This window comes from Megascapheus bottae, chromosome 15, assembly GCF_031878675.1.
Source record: "Megascapheus bottae isolate mThoBot1 chromosome 15, mThoBot2.hap1, whole genome shotgun sequence".
NCBI lineage: Eukaryota > Metazoa > Chordata > Mammalia > Rodentia > Geomyidae > Megascapheus > Megascapheus bottae.
This window is the reverse complement of record NC_143523.1, coordinates 45,932,651-45,953,257: the sequence shown is the minus strand read 5'-3', so window position 1 is coordinate 45,953,257 and position 20,607 is coordinate 45,932,651. Positions and strand designations below refer to the sequence as shown.

Here is a 20,607-nt window from a genome sequence, read left to right as displayed (position 1 = left end):
ATGGTAGCCTATAGGCTGTACCCTAAGTCTGAGGTGTTCTCAGAGGCCAAGCTGGAGACTCTGTGGGCCTGTTAGTTGCTCCAGTCTGAGGAAGAGCAAACTTAGTGATTTGGGGCATAAGGTCTGCAGTCTGATAGATGGAATGTGATGTGAATTCTGACTCTAGGCCTCTGAGCAAATCACAACCACTCAGTACCTATTTTCTTAGCTGTGAATTTAGGATAATAGTAAATGAATTTGAATTTTCATGAGTTGAAGAATTTAAATGGAAATGAATGGTAGCTTTAAAAACAGGGAAAAAAGACCATGAGTTTGGCCTAGTGGTAGAGTGCTGTCTAGCATGCATGAAGACCCGGGTTTGAGTCCTCGGTACCACATACATAGAAAAAAAAGCCAGAAATGGTGCTGTGGCTCAAGTGGTAGACCTCTAGCCTTGAGAAAGCCCAAGGACAGTGCCCAGGCCCTGAGTTCAAGGCCCAGGACTGGCCAAAAAAAAAAAAAGGCTTCTACTTAGAGCCAGGAGTTTGGCCTAGTGGTAGAGTGCTGGCCTAGCATGCACGAAGACCCAGATTTGATTCCTCAGTACCACAGAAAAAAGCTGGAAATGGTGCTGTGGCTTAAGTGGTAGTGTGCTAGCCTTGTGAAAACCCAAGGACAGTGCTCAGGCCCTGAGCTCAAGCCCAGGATTGCCAAAAAGAAAGAGAGAGAGAGAAGGGGACAGGGGCGGGAGGGAGAGAGAGAAACTTAGCTGGGCACAGGTAGCTCACACCTGTAGTTCTAGCTACTCAGAAGGATGAGATCTGGATAAGACTTTCCTTGCCTGGGCAGGAAAGTCTATAATAGTCTTATTTCCAATTAAGCACCAAGAAAGCCAAAAGTGGAGCTATGGCTCAAGTGGTAGAGTGCTAATTTTAAGCAAAAAAAGCTCAAGAATAGCACCATCCAGGCCCCAAGTTTAAGCCCCAAGACCAGTACCAAAAATAGAAGACTAGCCAGGAGCGGTGGCTCACACCTGTAATCCTAGCTGCTCAGGAGGTTGAAATCTGAGGATTGTGGTTCAAAGCCAGCCCAGGCACTAAAGTCTGTGAGACTCTGATCTCCAATGAACTACTAAAAAAAACGGAAGTGGCGCTGTGGCTCAAGGGGTAGCTTGGTAACCTTGAGCTGAAGAGCTCAGTGCCCAGGACGAGAGTTCAGCCCCATGACCACAAAGAAAAAGAAAAAAGAAAAAAAAAATATATATATATAAGGCTAGGCACTAGTGGCTCATACCTATATTCCTAGCTGCTCAGGAAGCTGAGATCTGAGGATTGTGATTTGAAGCCAGCCTGGGCAGGAAACTCCTATCCTCAATTAACCAGTAGAAAACCAGAAGTAATACTGTAGTTCAAAGTGGTAGAGTACTAGCCTTGAGCAAGAAAGCTCAGAGAGAGTTCCTGTGGCCACAACCCACAACAACAACAATAACAAGTTAAAATCCAGCAGTCATAAGTGCTCTGAAGAAGGTGGCACAAAATATTGAGAGTGAACAGGAAGTCATTTGATCCTCTTGAGAGAGAATATTCAAGCTAGAAACCACAGTGGGGCTAGGAGGCAGTCAGGTGGCCTGTGGAACCAAGTACTCTAGGCAGAAAAATGCAGGTGCAAGGGTTGGCTTGTATAAGAATTAGAAGAATCCAGCAGAGTTGAGTGTGCAGAGCAGTGGCCAGGGAGGTAGGAAAGTGTGCAAATGGAAAAGCAGCCTAGACTTGCAGTGGGGTTCGTGTTTTATTCCTATAGCAAAGAGAACTTTGCTTATTAACAGTTTTTAGCAGGGGAGAAATGTTATCTAACTTGTGATTTACAAGATCACTATAACCACATTCTAGGGGGGGGAAAAAAAAAGACCTCAAGGGAGAAGACAAGAGTGGAAGTAAGGAGGCCTTGGAGAGCCATCTGAGATTCAGGGATGAAATATTGTCCACTTGGACTTAGATTTTAACTGAACTTGAAGATCAGGAAGACAAAGGATTTGTTTTGGAAGTAGAGCTACTGTTGAATTTTTATACTTGATATAAGAGAAAGAGAAGAAGGGAAGAATCAAAGATGCTTCTAGGTCTTAGCTCAAGTAGCTGATTAGATGAGGCCACTTATGAATTCCAAAACCCTAGGAAGGGCATTTGGGAGCCCAGAGTTTTGGATGTAGAAGCTTCTATGGTTCTTGACACCTCATTTTTTTTTTGCCAGTTGTGGGGCTTGAACTCAGGACCTGAGCACTGTCCTTGGACTTTTCTCAAGGTTAGAGCTCTACCTCTTGAGCCACAGCACCACTTCCAGTTTTTTTCTATGTATGTGGTACCGAGAAATCGAACCCGGGTCTTCGTGCATGCTAGGCAAGCACTCTACCACTAGGCCAAACTCCCTGCCTTCTTGACACCTCTTATAGAAACCCAGATTCTGTTTTAGTTCTTTTTCTACTGAGGAGCATATAGAAACATATTCTTTTCGGCCCACAGGGCTCCACAGAGAGCTGCAACACTACTACAGAAGATGAAGACCTCAAAGGTAAGTGCTATTCCTTGAAGGGGAAGGGCCCCCAGCCATGACCCAAGTACCTTGGCTCTGAAGGGGCACTTCTCTGTCCTCAGAACTGGACTTATTGGCTCTTCGTACTACAGAAGAAGGCTTGGTATAAAAGCTACTTTCTATAGGCCAAAATGTGAGGCTAAAGTTGCTAGACTGCACAAGAGGCTTCTTTTTGAAACAAATTCAGAACAGCTATAGTACCTGCTTCCAGGACCAGGGTTCAGAGAGCTATTCCTTTTGCTGATAATGATTTTGACATCCCAGAACAGGCAGCTTAAGTTCCAGCAGCAGTGGGGTAATTAGCCAGCCCAGTTTTCTCAGGATCAAAGCAATCCCCAGGATGTAAAACATTCAGTTTTGAAATCACTACAGGGGGTTATGGTTATAGATGAGTGGTAGAACACTTGTCTAGCATGTGCACATGCTTCAGCACCAAAAACAAAAATAAAATACAATAAAATCAAGACCAATTCTCTGGGATGAGTTAGTTGCTCTAGTCCTGAGGTCTGGATATGAATGACAGAGCTGGAACTGATATGATGCCTATAAAGACACACTTGGCTGTGTCTTGGCAGGCTGTGAGGACTACCAGCCTAAGCTTGATATCGGCCAAGGTTTCAGAGAATATGGTAGGCTGGACCAGTGAGAATCTCTTCCTGTTCTTTGGATTGGCCTTCTGGAATTGCTTCTTGGGCCTTCAATAAGTGACCTTCAGTCAGGCCAGCAGGGGGGAAAAAAAAGATGTTCTAAGTTAGCTGAGAGAGCGTGCCAATAGCAATAGGGGCACTCAATCTTTGGGAACCCAAACTGTCAAAATCATGTACATATAAGGCAGTGAGAATGTTACTGCCAGGGCTGCTGGGAGTCAAATCGGTTTGGTTCTGGTGATGCTGGCAGAGTCGTTGGCACCTTCACTTCTAGGCTCTTGAACCTTAGCCCTCTCAAACATCTCCAGGAGCAGGGGTTCTTGTACAGTCTGTTTTAAGGCTGCTCTTGGAGCTACAAGCCCAGGTCTGTGCACCTTTCCTGGTGCTCCTGGCCTGTGAAGCCTCTCTGGCAGAGGCAGTGGAGTGGGATGTGGTCCAGCGTCCACAGCAGCCCGAGGCGTCCCCTTGCCCCGGCTCTGCAGTGCCATGGGCTCGGGTCCTGTCCGGCTTGCTCGCTCACCTGCCTTGTTCTGTTTGTTTTGGCTGCTCTGCCTTGCCCTGCCCTGCCCTGGCTGGCTAGCTGCCCCGCTCCGCACTGGGAATGGCAGCTCGGTGCCTGAAGGACGGAGCTCCCGGGACAGAACAGCCCCCTCTGCAGGCATGCAGCCCCAGCCTTCTCTCTGCTCCTCAGCCAGTAAGTGTGAGGGAGGCACATTCTGGCTTCCAACTCCCTGGCTTGTCTTGAGGCCCCTCAGGGATCCCCACCAGAGCTGTTAACCTAGCCCAGTTATCTGTTGCCATCAGCTTTGGGAGCATGGCCTCTGCCAAGGGTGGGAGAACAGCTGGATACGCTGCTATTAACAGGCAGGAGCCCAAAGAAACACCAGAAGTATGGGAGGAAGAAGATTTGGAGGGAGGGAGGGAGTAGAGAGAGCCCCTGGGATGCGAAGGGCCCCTACCTTAGCAGCAGCCAAGAAGAAAGGCAGAGTAGGAAGTGAGGTCTACGGGGTGAGAGTGAGGGCACTGTGAAATTGCATCAGATAAGGAACTGCACAATATTTCTTGGGGCTCAGCTAATATCCTATTAACAGTGAAACAGACTTGAGTTTAAGTCCCAGATCATCTGAAAAAGCTGAAAAAGTCTGTTAGCGTAGCTTCCCCGAACTTCAATTTCCATATCTGTAAAGTGGGGGAAAAAATGGCACCTGTTCCAAGTGTTGTTATGAAGAAGAAATGAGAATAGAAGGTCTGCACATGGTGCTTTTCAGGGTTTATGGATGTTTGTATTTTTAGTCCTGTCTGTGTTCTGAGGATGCCTCACTTTGCTTGTTTTCCTTCTACCCTCAAAGTTTCTAAATCCAGTCCTCTTCACCCACAGGGCCCCCGTCAGGTCCTCTAGGTGGGTGTGTGATGTGGTTGTATGTTACCTAGATATACCTGCTTGCTTCTGTAGAAAAGCAACAGAGGTTGTTGGCTCCTGTAACCTGCTGCTTGCTCACCGGAGCTGCCCACCCTGTGATGGCACCTGGGCTCCCCCCTCGTTGCACTTCAGCAATGCTATCTGCTCCCAGCCATGCTTCTTGGCTGTGCTGGCCCAGCACAGTGGTGTTCTCATGCTTGCATTTGTCTTGCAGCCTCTCACTCCTATGGGGAAAGACTTAGTGTTTAGGTTAAACCGAACTCAGTCCACACATGCCCTTAGTCTGGCAGTAACCCCTGCTAATGATGGTGCTGTCCCTGGGAGCAAAATGTCACCAGCTGTTCCTTGGCTTGGAATGGGATGGAGATGGAGGTTCTCAGCCTACCTCTGAGTCTTGTCTTGGTTTTCCTCAGGGACACACCCTGGCATGAGAGCTGATGCAAGATATATAGCTTTTCCAAGGTTTGTCCAGAGAAAATTGAGTTATCTCTGGTGAGATACTGTCTGAGAGTGTTTACAGTTTCAAAATTCCTTATCCCAGAAAAGCCCTGTGGAGGAAGGAGATGAGTAGGGTGAAGAGAATTAGGCAGATGCTTAATTCCCTCCTAGGGTCCCATCCTTTTGGAGTCTTCATCCCTAGCTAGATTCTGCTCTCAGACTGGCTGGTGCCGCAAAGCTAGGTTCTGGACTGCTGAATAAGGGCTAAGACTGGAGGTGGTAACTGAGACCTGACTGAGTTTCTTCCAGTGAGAGAAGTAGGGGGTGGAAACAGCTATATTGGGAGATGCTTCTTAGAGAGGCTGAACCTGCTGGAAATGGATACACAGACTCTGGGAGAACATTCAGGAGGTTCCAGACGTCACAGCTGTTGAAGACAAGAGTGTTTCTTTGACCTGGTTGTTGATGGAGAGAAAGACAAAAGCCAGATATTCATGACTAAGGGGTGGGCTTTAAAAGAAGACACCACAGAGGGGATAGAAGAAAGGTGGACTCACTCCTGCTAAGGGCCTTAAAGACAGAAAAGAGGGGTATCTTTGAAAAAGAAGCAACAGGGAACTCCCTGGAGGATTAAGGAGGGCTGTCTTGTCACTTGGGAGGTAGTCAGCAAGTAAATTAGTGGATTTTTTTTCTCCAACAGTGCGAAAACAGGAGATCATTAAGATCACAGAACAGCTCATTGAAGCCATTAACAATGGGGACTTTGAGGCCTACACGTGAGTAAAGAGCCTTTTCTCTGAGACATAGGTCATTTCTCAAGATATTCTCTGCTTCTAAAAGCAGCTGGAACTCTGGGGAAGTGGCAGTTTGGGCGTGGACAGTGTTTAAGTTGAACCTCAGGACCTTGTGGATTGCCTGTGATTGAGCCAGCCCTGGCATCTGACAGTGGACCAAAAGGGCAGAGCTGAGTGGCTCAGCAGTCAGGCTCTGAAGATTTCAGCTGTCCTCTCAGATGTAGCTTACATGCTGTTACTGGACAGATACATTTGAAGAAGAAGAAGAAAGATACACAATGCCTCTAGAGGCCTGACAGGCTGCTTTTTGTAATTTTTTAAATTTTTTGTTATTATTTATTTTGGGTATGCCAGTACTAAGGCTTGAACTCAGTACCTAAGCACTGTTCCTTTTTGCTTAAGGCTAATACTCTACCACTTGAGAAACAGTTCCATTCTGGCTGTTTTGGTTGTTAATTAGAAGAATCTCATGAGCGGGGCAGGGAGTTTGGCCTAGTGGTAGAGTGCTTGCCTAGCATGCACGAAGACCGAGGTTTTATTCCTCCATACTGTATCCATAGAAAAAACTGGAAATGGTGCTGTGGTTCAAGTGGTAGAGCTATAGTCTTGAGATAGTCCAAGGACAGTGCTCAGGCCCTGAGTTCAAGCCCCAGAACTGGCAAAAATTAAAAAATTAAAAATTAAAAGAATCTCATGATCTTTCATGCCTGGGCTGGCTTCTAATCGCACTGTTAGATCTCAGCCTCCTGAGTTAGCTAGTATTACAGGAATTAATGAGTGGCACCTGGTTTAATTTTACTTATTTATATTTTTCTGCAGGAAGATTTGTGACCCAGGCCTCACTTCCTTTGAGCCTGAGGCCCTGGGTAACCTCGTGGAGGGAATGGATTTCCATAAGTTTTACTTTGAGAATCGTGAGTGGGTTCGTGCTGCTGATATACTCCTGCCTGCCCCTTTACCCTTTGCCTTTGTCTCCTCCTTACGCTTGCGTGCGTGCGTGTGATGGGCCTTAAGCTCTGGGCCTAGGCATTGTCCCTGAGTATCACCCTACCCCTTGAGCCACATTGCCACTTCTGGTTTTCTAGTGGTTCATTGGAGGTAAGAGTCTCACAGACTTCAGTGACTGGGCTGGCTTTGAACCTGGATCTTCAGATCTCAGCCTCCTGAGTAGCTAGGAATACAGGCATGAGCCACTGCTCCCAGCTTGTCCCTGAGCTTCTTTTTGCTCAAGGCTAGCACTCTACCACTTCAGCCACATCACCACTTCTGGCTGTTTCTCTTTATATGGTACTGAGGAATCAAACCCAGGGCTTCATGTATGCTAGGTAAGCACTCTACCACTAAAGAGGATATTTTGAGCTGCCTACTTTGGTGATTTTAACTCTAGTGCTTTTTTTTTTTTCTTCTTTTACAGATCAGTTTTGAGCTCTTCATTTTGTGCTGTATACAGCCCTAGTTAGGAACAAATCACCTTTATGAAACCGAAACATCAGACTAAGAAGGGTAGAGAGACCACAGACATTTATTAGAGCCACATGGTTCCGAGTTTAAATATGAGTTGGACAAATTATTTAATCTCCTTGAGTTTATTGCCTTCTTAAAATGGAAAAAATACAGCTCGTGCATGTAAACCCCCTGATTGCCTGATTAAAAAGAGTAGCTGCTATTGTCACTATTTCTCATGCCTCCCTCCTTAGAGTGAGGTTGATCTAATGGAGCATCCTGGCCTCTGGCCTATGTAGAACTGAGATTCTTGGAATGTTTGCTGGCGGGAGGGTGAGACAGGATCAGAATGTACTGGTTGCAAAAGGTAGGTTCCCAGTTCTAACACTCTCCCTGCCTTGCCCCCTGCAGTCTTATCTAAGAACAGCAAGCCTATCCATACCACTATCCTAAACCCACACGTGCACGTGATTGGGGAGGACGCAGCTTGCATCGCCTACATCCGTCTCACCCAGTACATCGATGGGCAGGGCCGACCTCGCACCAGCCAGTCAGAGGAGACCCGGGTGTGGCACCGAAGGGATGGCAAGTGGCTCAATGTCCACTATCACTGCTCAGGGGCCCCTGCTGCACCACTGCAGTGAGCTCAGCCACAGGTGCATCTGGTGGGAAAGGAGGAACTGGGAAGGGCTGGGACTGCTGGGGCTGGAGGGGCTGGGAGGGGCTGGACGAGGAGATGTTAGTCATCTTAAGAATGGCAAAGATTGGGCAGTAGAGTTTTAATAAGTGATGCTTGGAAATCAAGCATGAGTCTTGACTCTGGTTCCATGATTCCAAGTTGAGTGCATGCAACCAAGCTGTCAAAAATGGGAAAGGAATACATCTACCTCTTTGAACTTAAGACTGTTAAATAAGATACTATATAGGTAAGACAAATGTGAGCCAATGTTACATTGAAACATTACTATCTCCCCTATCTGCCTTCTCAGAAGACTTCACTCTGTGTGTTACATTCTTAGGTCCCAGGAACTCACCTTGATGTTCTTTATCCTCTGTTACCACCTTCTATCCTGTTTCCCAGGGGCATTAGGAGATTCCAGCTGGAGGTCAAACCTTCGCAGCCAGTGGCTCTGGAGGGCCTGAGTGACAGCGGCAGTCCTGTTCGTTTGAGGTTTAAAACAATTAAATTACAAAGCGGCAGCAGCCAATGCACGCCCCTGCATGCAGCCCTCCCGCCCGCCCTTTGTGTCTGTCTCTGCTGTACCGAGGTGTTTTTTACATTTAAGAAAAAGAGAAAAAAAAAGATTGTTTAAAAAAAATGGAAATCGTATCATGATACGTTTTAAAACCACCAGTAGCCCTTGGACTGGCAAGAAGACAGGAGTTTTTGTGATGCCCCACCCTGGCATGAACAGTGGGCTCAGCCACCAGCCCTGAAGAGGTGAGCTTGGCCTCAGGCCCCCATGGACTCGAGGGGACCAGGCAAGGACTCTGACACAGCGTTGGGAGCCCCTGAGATGGCCTGCTTATCCCAGGTCTCGGAGTGGACTTCAGAACCTGCAGAGGCGCCTTGAATGAGCCTGATGTAAACACCATGGCTGTCACAACTACTTGGGAGAAAATGCACAGCTCCCACCCTGCTGTGGAGGCAGCTGAGAAGCAGTGGCCTTGATACTGAGGGCCCGGACTTTGTTGTACTGTTGTTCCATTTAGTTTAGAAGGGAAGAGAATTGGTGCTGCAGAAATGTGTCCACTGCGAAGCCTATGAGGAACCTCGTGTTAGTCTGACATGTACTTCACTTACTCATCCATTTCTATAGGATGCACAGTGCACATGGGCCCTGATACTGAGGCCTGACCCCTGAAGATGGCAAGGGAGAGGGGTTGCTGCTTTGCTTTGTGTTTGTTTCTTATTAACTTAGCAAGGAGAGAGCCAGGCCCTGGGTCAGGTCTCCCCTTCCTGCCTCTGGAAGTTCTGTTCCTGTATGGATCTGGACCATCTTCGTCTTGCCTTTTCATGGCCGTGGTCCCCATGCTGACCCTCATCTGGGCCTGGGCCCTCTGCCAAGTGTCCCTGTGGGATGGGACGAGTGAGGCAGTGGGATAAGAGGTGGTGGTTGTTTCTATGCATTCAGGCTGCCTTCAGGGCTGCCTTCCTTCTCACTCTTCCCTTGCTGCACGCCCATCTCTTTCCCTGTCTTTGAGATTGAACTGACTGCTCTGGCAAGAAGTGTCCTCTCTGAGGAGGCCCTTTACTGACCAACTGAAGTATAGACTTACTGCTGGACAATCTGCATGGGCAACACCCCCCCCCTCACTGCATGAACCCAACAAAGGTGTTCAGAGCCAAGGCTCCTACATTCATTGTCCCTCTCTGTGCTCAAGGAGTTCAGCAACTAGAGAAAAAGATCTATACCCTAAGCAGAAAACAGAAGATAATGAAGGAGCAATTGGTCATGGCCTTGGTTTCCCCAAAAAACAACCGTGTATATTTGTCTGCACAAATATCTTTACTTTGGGGGGAAAGGTGGGTAGACTTCTGTTCCTTAGACTACCTTCAGGAGTCTCAGGAATTGGGAGAAGAGGCAAAAAGCTATATGCTGATGCTTGGATTTAGCCAGGCTCCTCGAGCGCCTCATGCATGCCCCAGGCCCCTGGGTCCTAGCCCTTTCCTGCCCTGCAGCCTGCAGTACCAGCTTGCAGATACCTTCACCACAGGGTTTGGTTTTGCTGGCTTGAAGACAAATGGTCTTAGAGTTCATTGAGACCTATAGCTTCCTGTGGCTGTTCCAGCCCCACTTCTTAGCATTCTTACTCTTCTGGGGCTAATGTCAGCATCTATAGATGATAGACTATTAAAAAAAAAAAAATCACCTTTTAAACAAGAAATGGAAGGCGTTTGATGCAGAATTTTTGCATGATGACATAGAAATAATTTAAAAATAGTGTTTGTTCTGAATGTTGGTAGACCCTTCATAGCTTTGTTACGATGAAACCTTGAAGATATTTAATAAAATAACCTTTAAACAGTCCATTGTGTTAACTGCTATTAGAGGATTAAGACTAGGATTTTCGGAACTTGTGTTACAAAGTTTCAAATGAAGAGATGCATCTTCTCCCATTCCATTTGAATCCTTAAAAAAAAAAAAAAAAAAACTTCCCCAAGTCTTCCATTTCCAGTTGTCCACAGCTGCGGAGGCGTGCCTGGCGTGGAGGAGAGGACCGAGCTCGTCATTGGTGGGCTGAGGTTCTCGCCACACCCCCTGGGCCCGCCTACATCTGACTGGCCCCGCCCTCGTCCCCCACCCTTAGTGGGCCGTCCCGGCTCCCCCTCCGCTGGGTTGAGTGGACCAGCCCTCGGCCCGCCCCAGCTAGTGGGCCGTGGCGCCCTACGCTCGCCAGACTGTGCCATTGGGCGAGGCGTTGGGGGGAGGGCACTGCGGGCGGAAGGCTAAACCAACTGTCTCGGAGGCCGCGGCTCGGCCCAGCAGTGGCGAAGGGTTGTGTGGCTTTCCCTGCACCTCAGTCGCGCGGTTGTCACGCTCGGAGCCTGCGAGGACGCGAGCGTGGATCACGAGCGGCAGCGCACTGTTCCCCCCTGGATAGGAGCGGTGGTAGGGTCCGGCTGCGGCAGAGCGTTCGCTCGGAGATGGCGGAGCCGCCGCGACGCGGCCCGAGGCCCCGAGAGCTGGGAAGCTGGGCAGCCCCGGGACGCGGCGGAGCCCGGGGACAGCAGGGACGCCGCCCACTCCGCCGGGTGAGCCGCCCTTGAGGACAGCAACCCACACACACATTCAGTGTGGCCCCCCACCTGCCCACGGTCGCCCCCAGCTCCTCCGCTCACAGACTTGCGGTTGAGTGTGGCCACCGAGACCACTGCGGAGTCGCCCCGGGCGTCCCCTCGCCCGTCCCCGCCACCGCCTTCTCACGCCCGCCTCGCTCCGGTCAGTGCGCTCCCTCGGGCTCTGCCAGCGCGGTGCCTGCTCCCCTGTCACCCCACAGTCGCCTCCTATCCCTTACCCCTACCCCAAGAGTGCCCCCGTCCGGGCTCTTTTTATCTCCACCCTGACCTCGTGTTTCCTCAACAAGTTGCCTGCACCGGTGAGCCGGCTCCCACTCGTCTCTGCTCGTGCCCGACCGCGGACCCTTCTCCCTCCCGGTTGATAGTGCTCCCAGCTCGGCAGACGGCCCGTGGTTTCTCCCTTCTCAGAAACCTTCCGCTGCTGCGGCTGCGCTCTCTCTCTCTCACACACACTTTTCTCACAGTTACCCTCCTACCCCACGCCCCACCCAAATGCTTCTCTTCTCACCCCTTCCCTAAATGTCGCTGCTTCTTCTTCTTTTAGGTATGAAGCTGAAACGCAGTGGCTAACAACATGGGGGATCCGAAGCTTGACAGGCCTGACTTTGAATCCCAGTTGCTCCACTAAACTGAGCTGTGTGATCCCGGGCAAGTTCCTATACCTCGCTTAGCCTCAAGTTACTTATGGGTAAAATGGGAATCATAATCGTATCTGTCTCTTTCCTACCTCTTAGAGCTGGTGTAGAGATTAAATTCAGATGCTCCTTGACTTACATGACATGCTAAGTTAAGAATACACCTTCAAGGGCTGGGAGTTTGGCCTAGTGGTAGAGTGTTTGCCTTGCGTCCACTGGCACCCAGGTTCGATTCCTCAATACCACATACATAGAAAAAGCCAGAAGTGGTGCTGTGGCTCAGGTGGTAGAGTTCTAGCCTTGAGGAATGCCCAAGGACAGTGCTCCGGCCCTGAGTTCAAGCCCCAGAACTGGCAAAAAGAGAGAAAAAGAATACACCTTAGGCCGGCCAGAGTGCTTGCCTAGCATGAAGACTTGGGTTGAATTTCTCGGTACCACGTACATAGAAAAAACCGAAAGTGGTACGGTGGCTCAAGCTGTAGAGCTCTAGCCCCGAGAAAGCCCAAGGAGAGTACTCAGGCCCTGAGTTCAAGGCCCAGGACTGGCAAAAACCAAAAAGAATACACCTTATCTATTGTGTGATAGCTTAGCTGCTACTCAGTATGCTGTCCTGTCAGTTGTTCAACCTCCTAATGATTCTGCTGACTGGGAGATGCCACTGCTGAATATCATAAGATAATATCATACTGCATATCCACTAGCTCAGGAAAAGAAAAAAACCTCAAGAATCAAGATGCTGGGGCAGCAACTCATAGAGCATGTACCTAGAATTCGCAAGATCCTGCATATAAAACCCAGCACCAAAAAATAAAATGTAATGCAGTTCATTTGAAGTATGATTTTATACTGAATAGTTATGATTTGCACATCATTGTGAATCTCCATCAAGATTTGTATATGTTAGGGATGGGAGTTTGGCCTAATGGTAGAGTGCTTGCCTAGCATGCATAAAAACCTACGTTTGATTCCTCAGTACCACATACATAGAAGAAACCAGAAATGGTGCTGTGGCTCAAGTGGTAGAGCTCTGGCCTTGAGAAAACCGAAGGACAGTGCCCGGGCCCTAAGCCCAAGCCCAGGACTGGCAAAAAAAAAAAAAGAGAGAGAGAGAGATTTGTGTATGTTAAATTCTTGGAAAAGTGCCTGACAGTTAGCTCTCAATAAATATTAACTATTATTTACATACATCTATGTAAATACTCCAAGTGTCAACCTGTTCTCTGTGACTCGTCTGTTTTCTTTAAAGTTTCCTGTAATTCTTAGAATTCTCCCTTCTCATTTCTCACATTGTCTTCCCTCCCTCTCTGTCTCTGTCTGTCTGTCTATCTGTCTGTCTGTCTGTCTGTCTCTCTCTCTCTCTTATTAGGGATTAAATTCAGAACCTCATGCCAAACACTTACTCTAACACTGAGTTACAAGCCCAGTCATAGTTTTTATCCTTTTCCAACTCTTCTGTCAATTAATTTTACCCAGACAAAAGCTGAGCTCTTCTTGTCATCTCTCTCAATTCTGAAAGACACTGTCTCTGTCTAATCATTCCTGAGACAGGGTGGGCTTAGGAAAGGAGACTGTAAGTCTTCCAGAGGCATTCTGTTTATGAAAATCAAGATCACAAATTAAGTCTCCTTAAAACTGTTTTCCAATCATACTGCCTTTATGCTTTCTAATTGGCTAGATATGATGTAAGCTCGTATTGATCTCTGTCATCTACCACTGCTTGTTCTGCTTTTGTAACTGGACTGAATCTGAGCTCTTCAGAATTAGGGATGTTATTCCACCTTGGCTAAGTTAGGAAAGAGAACTAGAGTGGATAGGGAGAGATGCTCTTGACCCTGATTTTGGCTTTGCATGTGTATTAGTGACCTGCCCCGTTCTGGAGCTGTGGGTGAAGTGAAGGGTAAGGGGTAATTTTTCACAAGCTGTAGAAAAGAGAGTTTACAAATTCTGGGTTAAGGTACTCATAGAATAATAGTTAGCTCCATCTCGCTTTCTTTTGGAGTACCCCACCATAATACCACATGACTGCAAATGCATTAGTCTGTTGGATATAATGGTGAATTTGATTGATGTGGAAGATAAACAGAGTCATGAGTTTCCTCTTATCTGATATTTCGTTGGGCCACAAGACTCCTGGGGCTTTCCATCCACTTCTTACCAAAAGTTCTTACCAGAGTTCTTGTTAGCTGGACAATTAATTGGTCATGGAATAGGAACTCGCAATAAAAACCTTGCTCTTAGCCCACGATGCTGTCTGGCCCTTCAGTTTGCTTTTCCAGCTTGAGCTTAGGAAAATTTGAACATTTACATGTGCTGTCCAAGAAAGGATGTCAGCCATGATGCTCGGGTAAGTGTTCTTCTGTAGGAGATAATCCTCCTCCTTTGCTTGAGAGCCAGTCATCAAATAGGAAGTAAGAGAGATGGGATGAGGAGGAGAATGGATTAATGACAGATTTTCAAGGGCAGAAGTAATCCATTCATATCTCTGTCTTACAGATTGTGGGGGCCAAGCTTGTGACGCTGACTTGTGATGTGAGAAGCTTCACCAGAGCCAAGAAAGCTCGGTTTGCAGTGCAAAGCCATGGTCCAGGGGGCCATGGTGACCTAAGACAGCGCTGCTTCTATCTTTTCCACCCCAGAACAAGTGGGCTTGGAAACTGACCCGGGGTGAATCCCTTCCCCCTATCTTCCTATCCTTCTACTCACCCCCAAGAAGACTTCCCACCTCCCATCTCCAGAGGTGGCCCCTTATCCCTCTTTCATTTCCCTCGCCATGCTCCAGCTGTGGAAGGTGGTACGCCCAGCTCGGCAGCTGGAACTGCACCGCCTCATACTGCTGCTCATTGCTTTCAGCCTCGGCTCCATGGGCTTCCTGGCTTATTATGTGTCCACTAGCCCCAAGGCCAAGGAACCCCTCCCCCTGCCCTTGGGAGACTGCAGCAGCAGTGGGGCAGCTGGCCCTGCCCCTGCACGGCCTCCAGTTCCACCTAGGCCTCCCCGGCCTCCAGAAACGACTCGAACTGAACCTGTGGTCCTTGTGTTTGTGGAGAGTGCATACTCACAGCTGGGGCAGGAGATTGTGGCCATATTGGAGTCAAGTCGTTTTCGTTACAGCACTGAGCTGGCCCCTGGCCGAGGGGACATGCCTACATTGACTGATCACACCCGTGGCCGCTATGTCTTAGTCATATATGAGAATCTGCTTAAGTATGTCAACTTGGATGCCTGGAGTCGAGAACTGCTAGACCGCTACTGTGTGGAGTATGGTGTGGGCATCATTGGCTTTTTCCGAGCCCATGAGCATAGTTTACTGAGTGCTCAGCTCAAGGGCTTTCCCATTTTTCTACACTCAAACTTGGGGCTCCGGGACTACCAAGTGAATCCTTCTGCCCCTCTCCTGCATCTTACCCGCCCCAGCCGTCTGGAGCCTGGGCCATTGCCTGGTGACGACTGGACCATCTTCCAGTCCAATCACAGCACTTACGAACCAGTGCTTCTTGCCAACCTTCGACCAGCTGAGCCCCCTGTGCCAGGACCAGTGCCTCGTCGAGCCCGCCTTCCTACTGTGGTGCAGGACCTAGGGCTTCATGATGGCATCCAGCGAGTACTCTTTGGCCATGGCCTTTCTTTCTGGCTTCACAAGCTTGTTTTTGTTGATGCTGTCGCATACCTCACCGGCAAGCGCCTCTGCCTGGACCTTGACCGCTACATCCTGGTGGACATCGACGACATCTTCGTGGGCAAAGAAGGTACTCGCATGAAAGTGGATGATGTCGAGGTCAGTCTTTTTCTCCATGCATTTCTTCCCTTAACGTTACTTAAATATTTTTCCTTATAAATGGTTCAAGCTCTGATCTGTCCAGCTCTTGCCTTGATTCTGAGCTTGTGAAAAGGCACACTCCTGCCCTGTCTAGGCAGGAAGAAATGTGTTTTTCATAGACCTTCTGTTTCCTCCTGATTTCTCATGCCCCTGCTACTCTTCTCAGGCTCTGCTGACCACCCAGAGCAAACTCAGGACCTTAGTTCCTAACTTCACCTTCAACCTGGGCTTCTCGGGCAAGTTCTACCATACTGGTGAGCTTATTCTCCTGTACATTGAGCTTCATGCGCACCTTCATTGCTTTTCCCCTTGGGCACACTGGGTGAAGCAAAGGGGCAAGGTTTGGAATGAGGAGCTGGTGGTGGGCTTGAATTTTGCATTAGGGATGGGAGAACAAGTTGGCATTCGGGCACATGGAAAGCCTTGGGTGGGCAGAGGTCAGTGACATTCCAAGGAATGCTATTCCACGCCAATGGAAGGTGGTCAGTGTTGTAATAGCACGAAGGACAAAGGGCTGACTGGCCGTGGTCAGTGGTCAGTGGTCAGTGTGTGGTCACAGGGACAGAGGAGGAGGATGCAGGAGATGACATGCTGCTGAAGCACCGCAAGGAGTTCTGGTGGTTCCCGCACATGTGGAGCCACATGCAGCCACACCTGTTCCACAATCGCTCCGTGCTGGCCGACCAGATGAGGCTCAACAAACAGTTTGCTTTGGTGAGACCCTTGGATCTCTTCTCTACAGTTTCTCCTGGAAAGAAAGCTTTCTTTCAACCTTCCCTGACCCTTCTGAGTCTTCTTTCTGTGGAGGCATCCCCCACCCTCTCTACCCTGTACTCCCCAAACCTCACCAGGTCCTGGTGAGAGTCTATACCATTCCCAGGAGCATGGGATTCCCACGGATCTGGGCTATGCTGTGGCCCCCCACCACTCGGGCGTGTACCCCATCCACACGCAGCTCTATGAGGCTTGGAAATCTGTGTGGGGCATCCAGGTGACCAGCACTGAGGAATACCCCCATCTCCGTCCTGCCCGCTACCGCCGTGGCTTCATCCACAGTGGCATCATGGTGAGGGTCTCCCACTACAACTCCCACAATTAGCCTCCAGCCTGCCTTGACTTGTGGCTTGTCCAACTTCATTCTCATCAGAAGGGATAAAAATCATGAAAATGGGACCAACAGTACGGCCCTAATGATAGAACGCAAAGCCCTTGGTCAGTTCTTCCTTTAGTACCAAATACACAGCAAAAGCTGGAAGTGACACTGGTGCTGTGGCTTAAGTGGCAGAGTGCTAGCCTTGAGTAAAACATGTCCAAGAACAGTACCCAGGCCCTGAGTTCAAGCCCTAGGACTGGCAAAAGAAAATTGTGAAAACAATAATACACATAGTTTGTTTTATTATTATAACTGTAGTCTGGGGCTTCTCTAAACCCTGCTTCATGTTGTAGTATGGGAATCTCATTCATCCTCATTACTTGTTCTTCCTCCAGGTTCTCCCCCGGCAGACATGCGGTCTTTTTACTCATACAATCTTCTATAATGAGTATCCTGGAGGCTCCCATGAACTAGACCGGAGCATCCGAGGTGGAGAGCTCTTTCTGACAGTGCTGCTTAATCCGGTAAGGTGCAGAGAGGAAGGGCTAGAAAGCTGAAGCATTTGCAGGCCAGGGCCCCGCCTCACTGGGATTGATGGTGACATGGAGTAGCCCCTCCAAATCTGACATGGAGACGTCTCATTACAGATCAGCATCTTTATGACCCATCTGTCCAATTACGGAAATGACCGGTTGGGTCTCTACACCTTTGAGAGCCTGGTGCGCTTCCTCCAGTGCTGGACACGCCTGCGCCTGCAGACCCTCCCTCCTATCCCTCTTGCACGGAAGTACTTTGAACTTTTCCCTCAGGAGCGAAGCCCCCTTTGGCAGGTAAAAGTGAAGCTCAGGCTGAAGGAAGACCTGAGGGGGATGTGAGTTTGGGAGAGTAGGCCTTCTTATCACATTCTTGGCCTCCCCTTCAGAATCCCTGTGATGATAAGAGGCACAAAGATATCTGGTCCAAGGAGAAAACCTGTGATCGACTCCCTAAATTCCTCATTGTGGGACCCCAGAAGACAGGTAAATTACCCTTAACCAACCTTACTTGCTCTGCCTTATAAACCCCAAACTCATTTTGCCAAAGAGCTCTTCTGCTGGGTCCTAGTGGCTTACACCTACAATGCTAGCTATTCAGGAGGCTGAGGTCTGAGGGCTGCACTAAGAAACCAACCTGGGCAGGAAAGTTCGTGAGATTCTTATCTCCATCCAGAAGTGAAGTTGTTGCTCATGTGGTAGATCACTAGCCTTGGGCAAAAAAGTTTAGGGCCCTGAGTTCAAGTCCCAGTTCTGGCACCAAAAAATAAATAAATAAACAAATAAAAGGGGCTGGGATCAGGGCGTAGTGGTAGAGTGCTTACCTGGCATGCATGAAGCCCTGGGTTCGACTTCTTGATACCACATACACAGAAAAGGCCAGAAATGGTGCTATGGCTCAAGTGGTAGAGCTCTAGCCTTGAGACAGCCCAAGAACAGTGCCCAGGCCCTGAGTCCAAGCCCCACGACTGGCAAAACAAGACAAACAAACAAAACTCCCTTCTCATACCCATTCAATGTTAATCTCTTGAGATAGTCTCAAATCTAGTTGTTTATCAGAAGTTTGGGGGTTGTTTTCTGGGTTTGGTTTTATTTATTTATTTTTTGCTCTGCTTTTAATGTACTGGTAGTCAAACTCTCGGCTTTGCACATGCTAGGCAAGTGTTATACCACTGGGCTACATGGGTTACCAGCCCTCATCTGCAGAGTTTTGAAAACATCAAAGGATTTTTGATACAGTCAAAACTGAGAGCCATTGTTATAACTCTTTACTTGGCCTGTTTCCTTCTCTCACTGTAGTTTTGGCAAAAGGGATAATTACCATACGAAGTGACTATTACTTTCTTCAAACTCATGCTGCTCGGTTGGTTCTTTCACACACAAGTCTGCTCTTTCCCATTAGGCACCACAGCAATGCACTTCTTCCTGAGCCTGCACCCCGCTGTGACGAGCAGCTTTCCCAGCCCCAGCACCTTTGAGGAGATTCAGTTCTTCAGTGGCCCCAATTATCACAAGGGTATTGACTGGTGAGACTGGGGCCGTTTTTGTTTCTCCGAGTATTTCCTTCTCTAAAAATAACCCCACTTAGTTAGCTTCAGCCAGCAGACGTCAGGCTTCTTCAGTCTGAAAACCTCCGCCTTTTCTGTTGCTTCCTAGGTACATGGATTTCTTCCCTGTTCCTTCCAATGCCAGCACTGACTTCCTGTTTGAAAAAAGTGCCACCTACTTTGACTCAGAGGTTGTGCCACGGCGGGGAGCCGCCCTCCTGCCACGAGCCAAGATCATCGCTGTGCTTACCAACCCTGCTGACAGGGCCTACTCCTGGTACCAGGTCTGTCCAAGGCTCAGAACACGCCAGGCCTGGGAGGGAGGCAGTGACCACCAAGAGCCAGAAAGGAGTGAGGGTAGGAAAATGAAACTGGTGCCTGTACTGTCACCAGACCAGGAATAAGGGCAAAATCATTCCATCCAGTCACCAGTCCTTGCCCTTCCTGCTCTTTGTCCTCCAGCATCAGCGAGCACATGGAGACCCCGTTGCTCTGAACTATACCTTCTACCAGGTGATTTCAGCATCTACCCAGGCCCCTCTGGTACTTCGTTCCCTGCAAAACCGCTGTCTTGTCCCCGGCTACTATTCTACGCACCTGCAACGCTGGCTGACTTACTATCCGTCTGGACAGGTACAACCCTCCAAGAGCCCCCATTGGGGTTCCCATTCCCTTCAGCCCAGAGGCTTAGGAATATAGAGGGAACCACATCCCTGTCCCTTTAGTTGCTGATTGTGGATGGGCAGGAGCTGCGTACCAACCCAGCAGCCTCAATGGAGAGCATCCAGAAGTTCCTGGGTATCACACCCTTTCTCAACTACACACGGACACTCAGGTGGGAGAGCATGACCCAGGGGAGGAAGGTCTGGGGGCACCGGGGAAGCAGGCTGTCCTGTCTGTGTGAAGCAGACATGGATTTATTGTCTCGCATAGCAAGACATGTATCCCTATGACTGGGAAAGGGCAGTGTGCATCTGTGGGGCCCTTCTCTGCCACCAACAGCCTGTTCCTGTTGAACAGGTTTGATGAAGATAAAGGGTTTTGGTGCCAGGGACTTGAAGGCGGCAAGACTCGATGTCTTGGCAAAAGCAAAGGCCGGAAGTACCCGGACATGGACACACAGGTGAGTGAACACCCTGTGCACTGTACCTGTTCCACCTCTTGGGTCTGAGGCTATCCCTCTCCTTACTGTATGTTTCTGCCTTGGTATTTCTCCTGTCAGTCCCGCCTTTTTCTTATGAATTTTTTCCGGAACCATAACTTGGAGTTGTCGAAGCTGCTGAGCCGGCTTGGACAGCCAGTTCCTTCATGGCTACGGGAAGAACTACAGCATTCCAGTGTGGGCTGACGTCCCAGCCCTCTATACCAGCAACAAGCCCCCGCTTCCCTCTGGGGCAAGCCCGGAGCCGGGCCCACAAGGGGGCCCAGCCCCCTTCTACCTCAGTGGCCACCATGACTGGGATGGCTGAGAGGGGAAGGGCATCCCTTTCCCACAGCTCTGGGGCATACTAACGGGGCTTCCCTTGGTACCCCATGTCATGGTACTAGGTACCTTTGACCAATGAACTTGAGAGGTAGGGAGGAGTAAGAGGGTCCCAGGCAGAGTGTAGAATGTGATAGTCCAGTGGTTTTTCCTCCTTATCCCCAGCAGTTTATCTGTCTGGACCTGGCTATGGGAGGGACCCCTTGCTGTTGCCCTTCAGTCGGGCAGTGGGATCTACCTGTGGCCCGGCCTCCCTAGTGTCATTCACATTGAATGGGGATGAGGTCGGACAGTGGCTCACAGAGCTGAGTATGAGCCCTAGCTTTGGGCCAGAAATGTCCTTAATAAACATCCTTATTTTTCTGTTTTGTCTGTCTCACTGGAGTGAGA

General features: G+C 49.1%; 2 protein-coding genes across 22 annotated transcripts in view; both read left to right on the top strand.

Annotated features, from left to right (window-relative positions):
- Camk2g (calcium/calmodulin dependent protein kinase II gamma) overlaps positions 1-10,339 on the top strand; it is a 62,124-nt gene extending 51,785 nt beyond the window's left edge. For 8 of the 19 annotated variants that reach the window (XM_090346578.1, XM_090346588.1, XM_090346582.1 and 5 more), the window contains 6 exons: positions 2,496-2,544; positions 3,793-3,906; positions 5,771-5,846; positions 6,684-6,778; positions 7,719-7,963; positions 8,389-10,339. In XM_090346578.1, coding sequence (XP_090202704.1) covers positions 2,496-2,544; positions 3,793-3,906; positions 5,771-5,846; positions 6,684-6,778; positions 7,719-7,951 — 567 coding nt within the window. In that variant the 3' untranslated portion in view covers positions 7,952-7,963; positions 8,389-10,339. Of the gene's footprint in view, positions 1-2,495; positions 2,545-3,792; positions 3,907-4,590; positions 4,659-5,770; positions 5,847-6,683; positions 6,787-7,718; positions 7,964-8,388 lie in introns of those variants that run through there. The other 11 variants (XM_090346589.1, XM_090346593.1, XM_090346587.1 and 8 more) reach the window with 4 other exon arrangements.
- A 470-nt stretch (positions 10,340-10,809) lies between these two features.
- Ndst2 (N-deacetylase and N-sulfotransferase 2) lies at positions 10,810-20,582 on the top strand. Of its 3 annotated transcripts, none has more exons than XM_090346576.1 (15): positions 10,810-11,064; positions 11,654-11,757; positions 14,238-15,519; positions 15,728-15,815; positions 16,121-16,275; positions 16,442-16,627; positions 17,050-17,178; positions 17,302-17,484; positions 17,577-17,673; positions 18,590-18,713; positions 18,844-19,018; positions 19,197-19,367; positions 19,460-19,569; positions 19,755-19,857; positions 19,957-20,582. In XM_090346576.1, exons 3-15 carry the CDS (start codon positions 14,515-14,517, stop codon positions 20,080-20,082), a joined length of 2,652 nt encoding a protein of 883 aa, XP_090202702.1. In that variant the 5' UTR covers positions 10,810-11,064; positions 11,654-11,757; positions 14,238-14,514; the 3' UTR covers positions 20,083-20,582. The 3 variants fall into 3 exon arrangements, with proteins under 3 accessions (XP_090202702.1, XP_090202703.1, XP_090202701.1); XM_090346577.1 differs by lacking the exon at positions 10,810-11,064 and adding an exon at positions 11,075-11,251 and having other exon boundaries at positions 19,248-19,367; XM_090346575.1 differs by lacking the exon at positions 10,810-11,064 and adding an exon at positions 11,075-11,251.
- Positions 20,583-20,607: the final 25 nt, after the last annotated feature.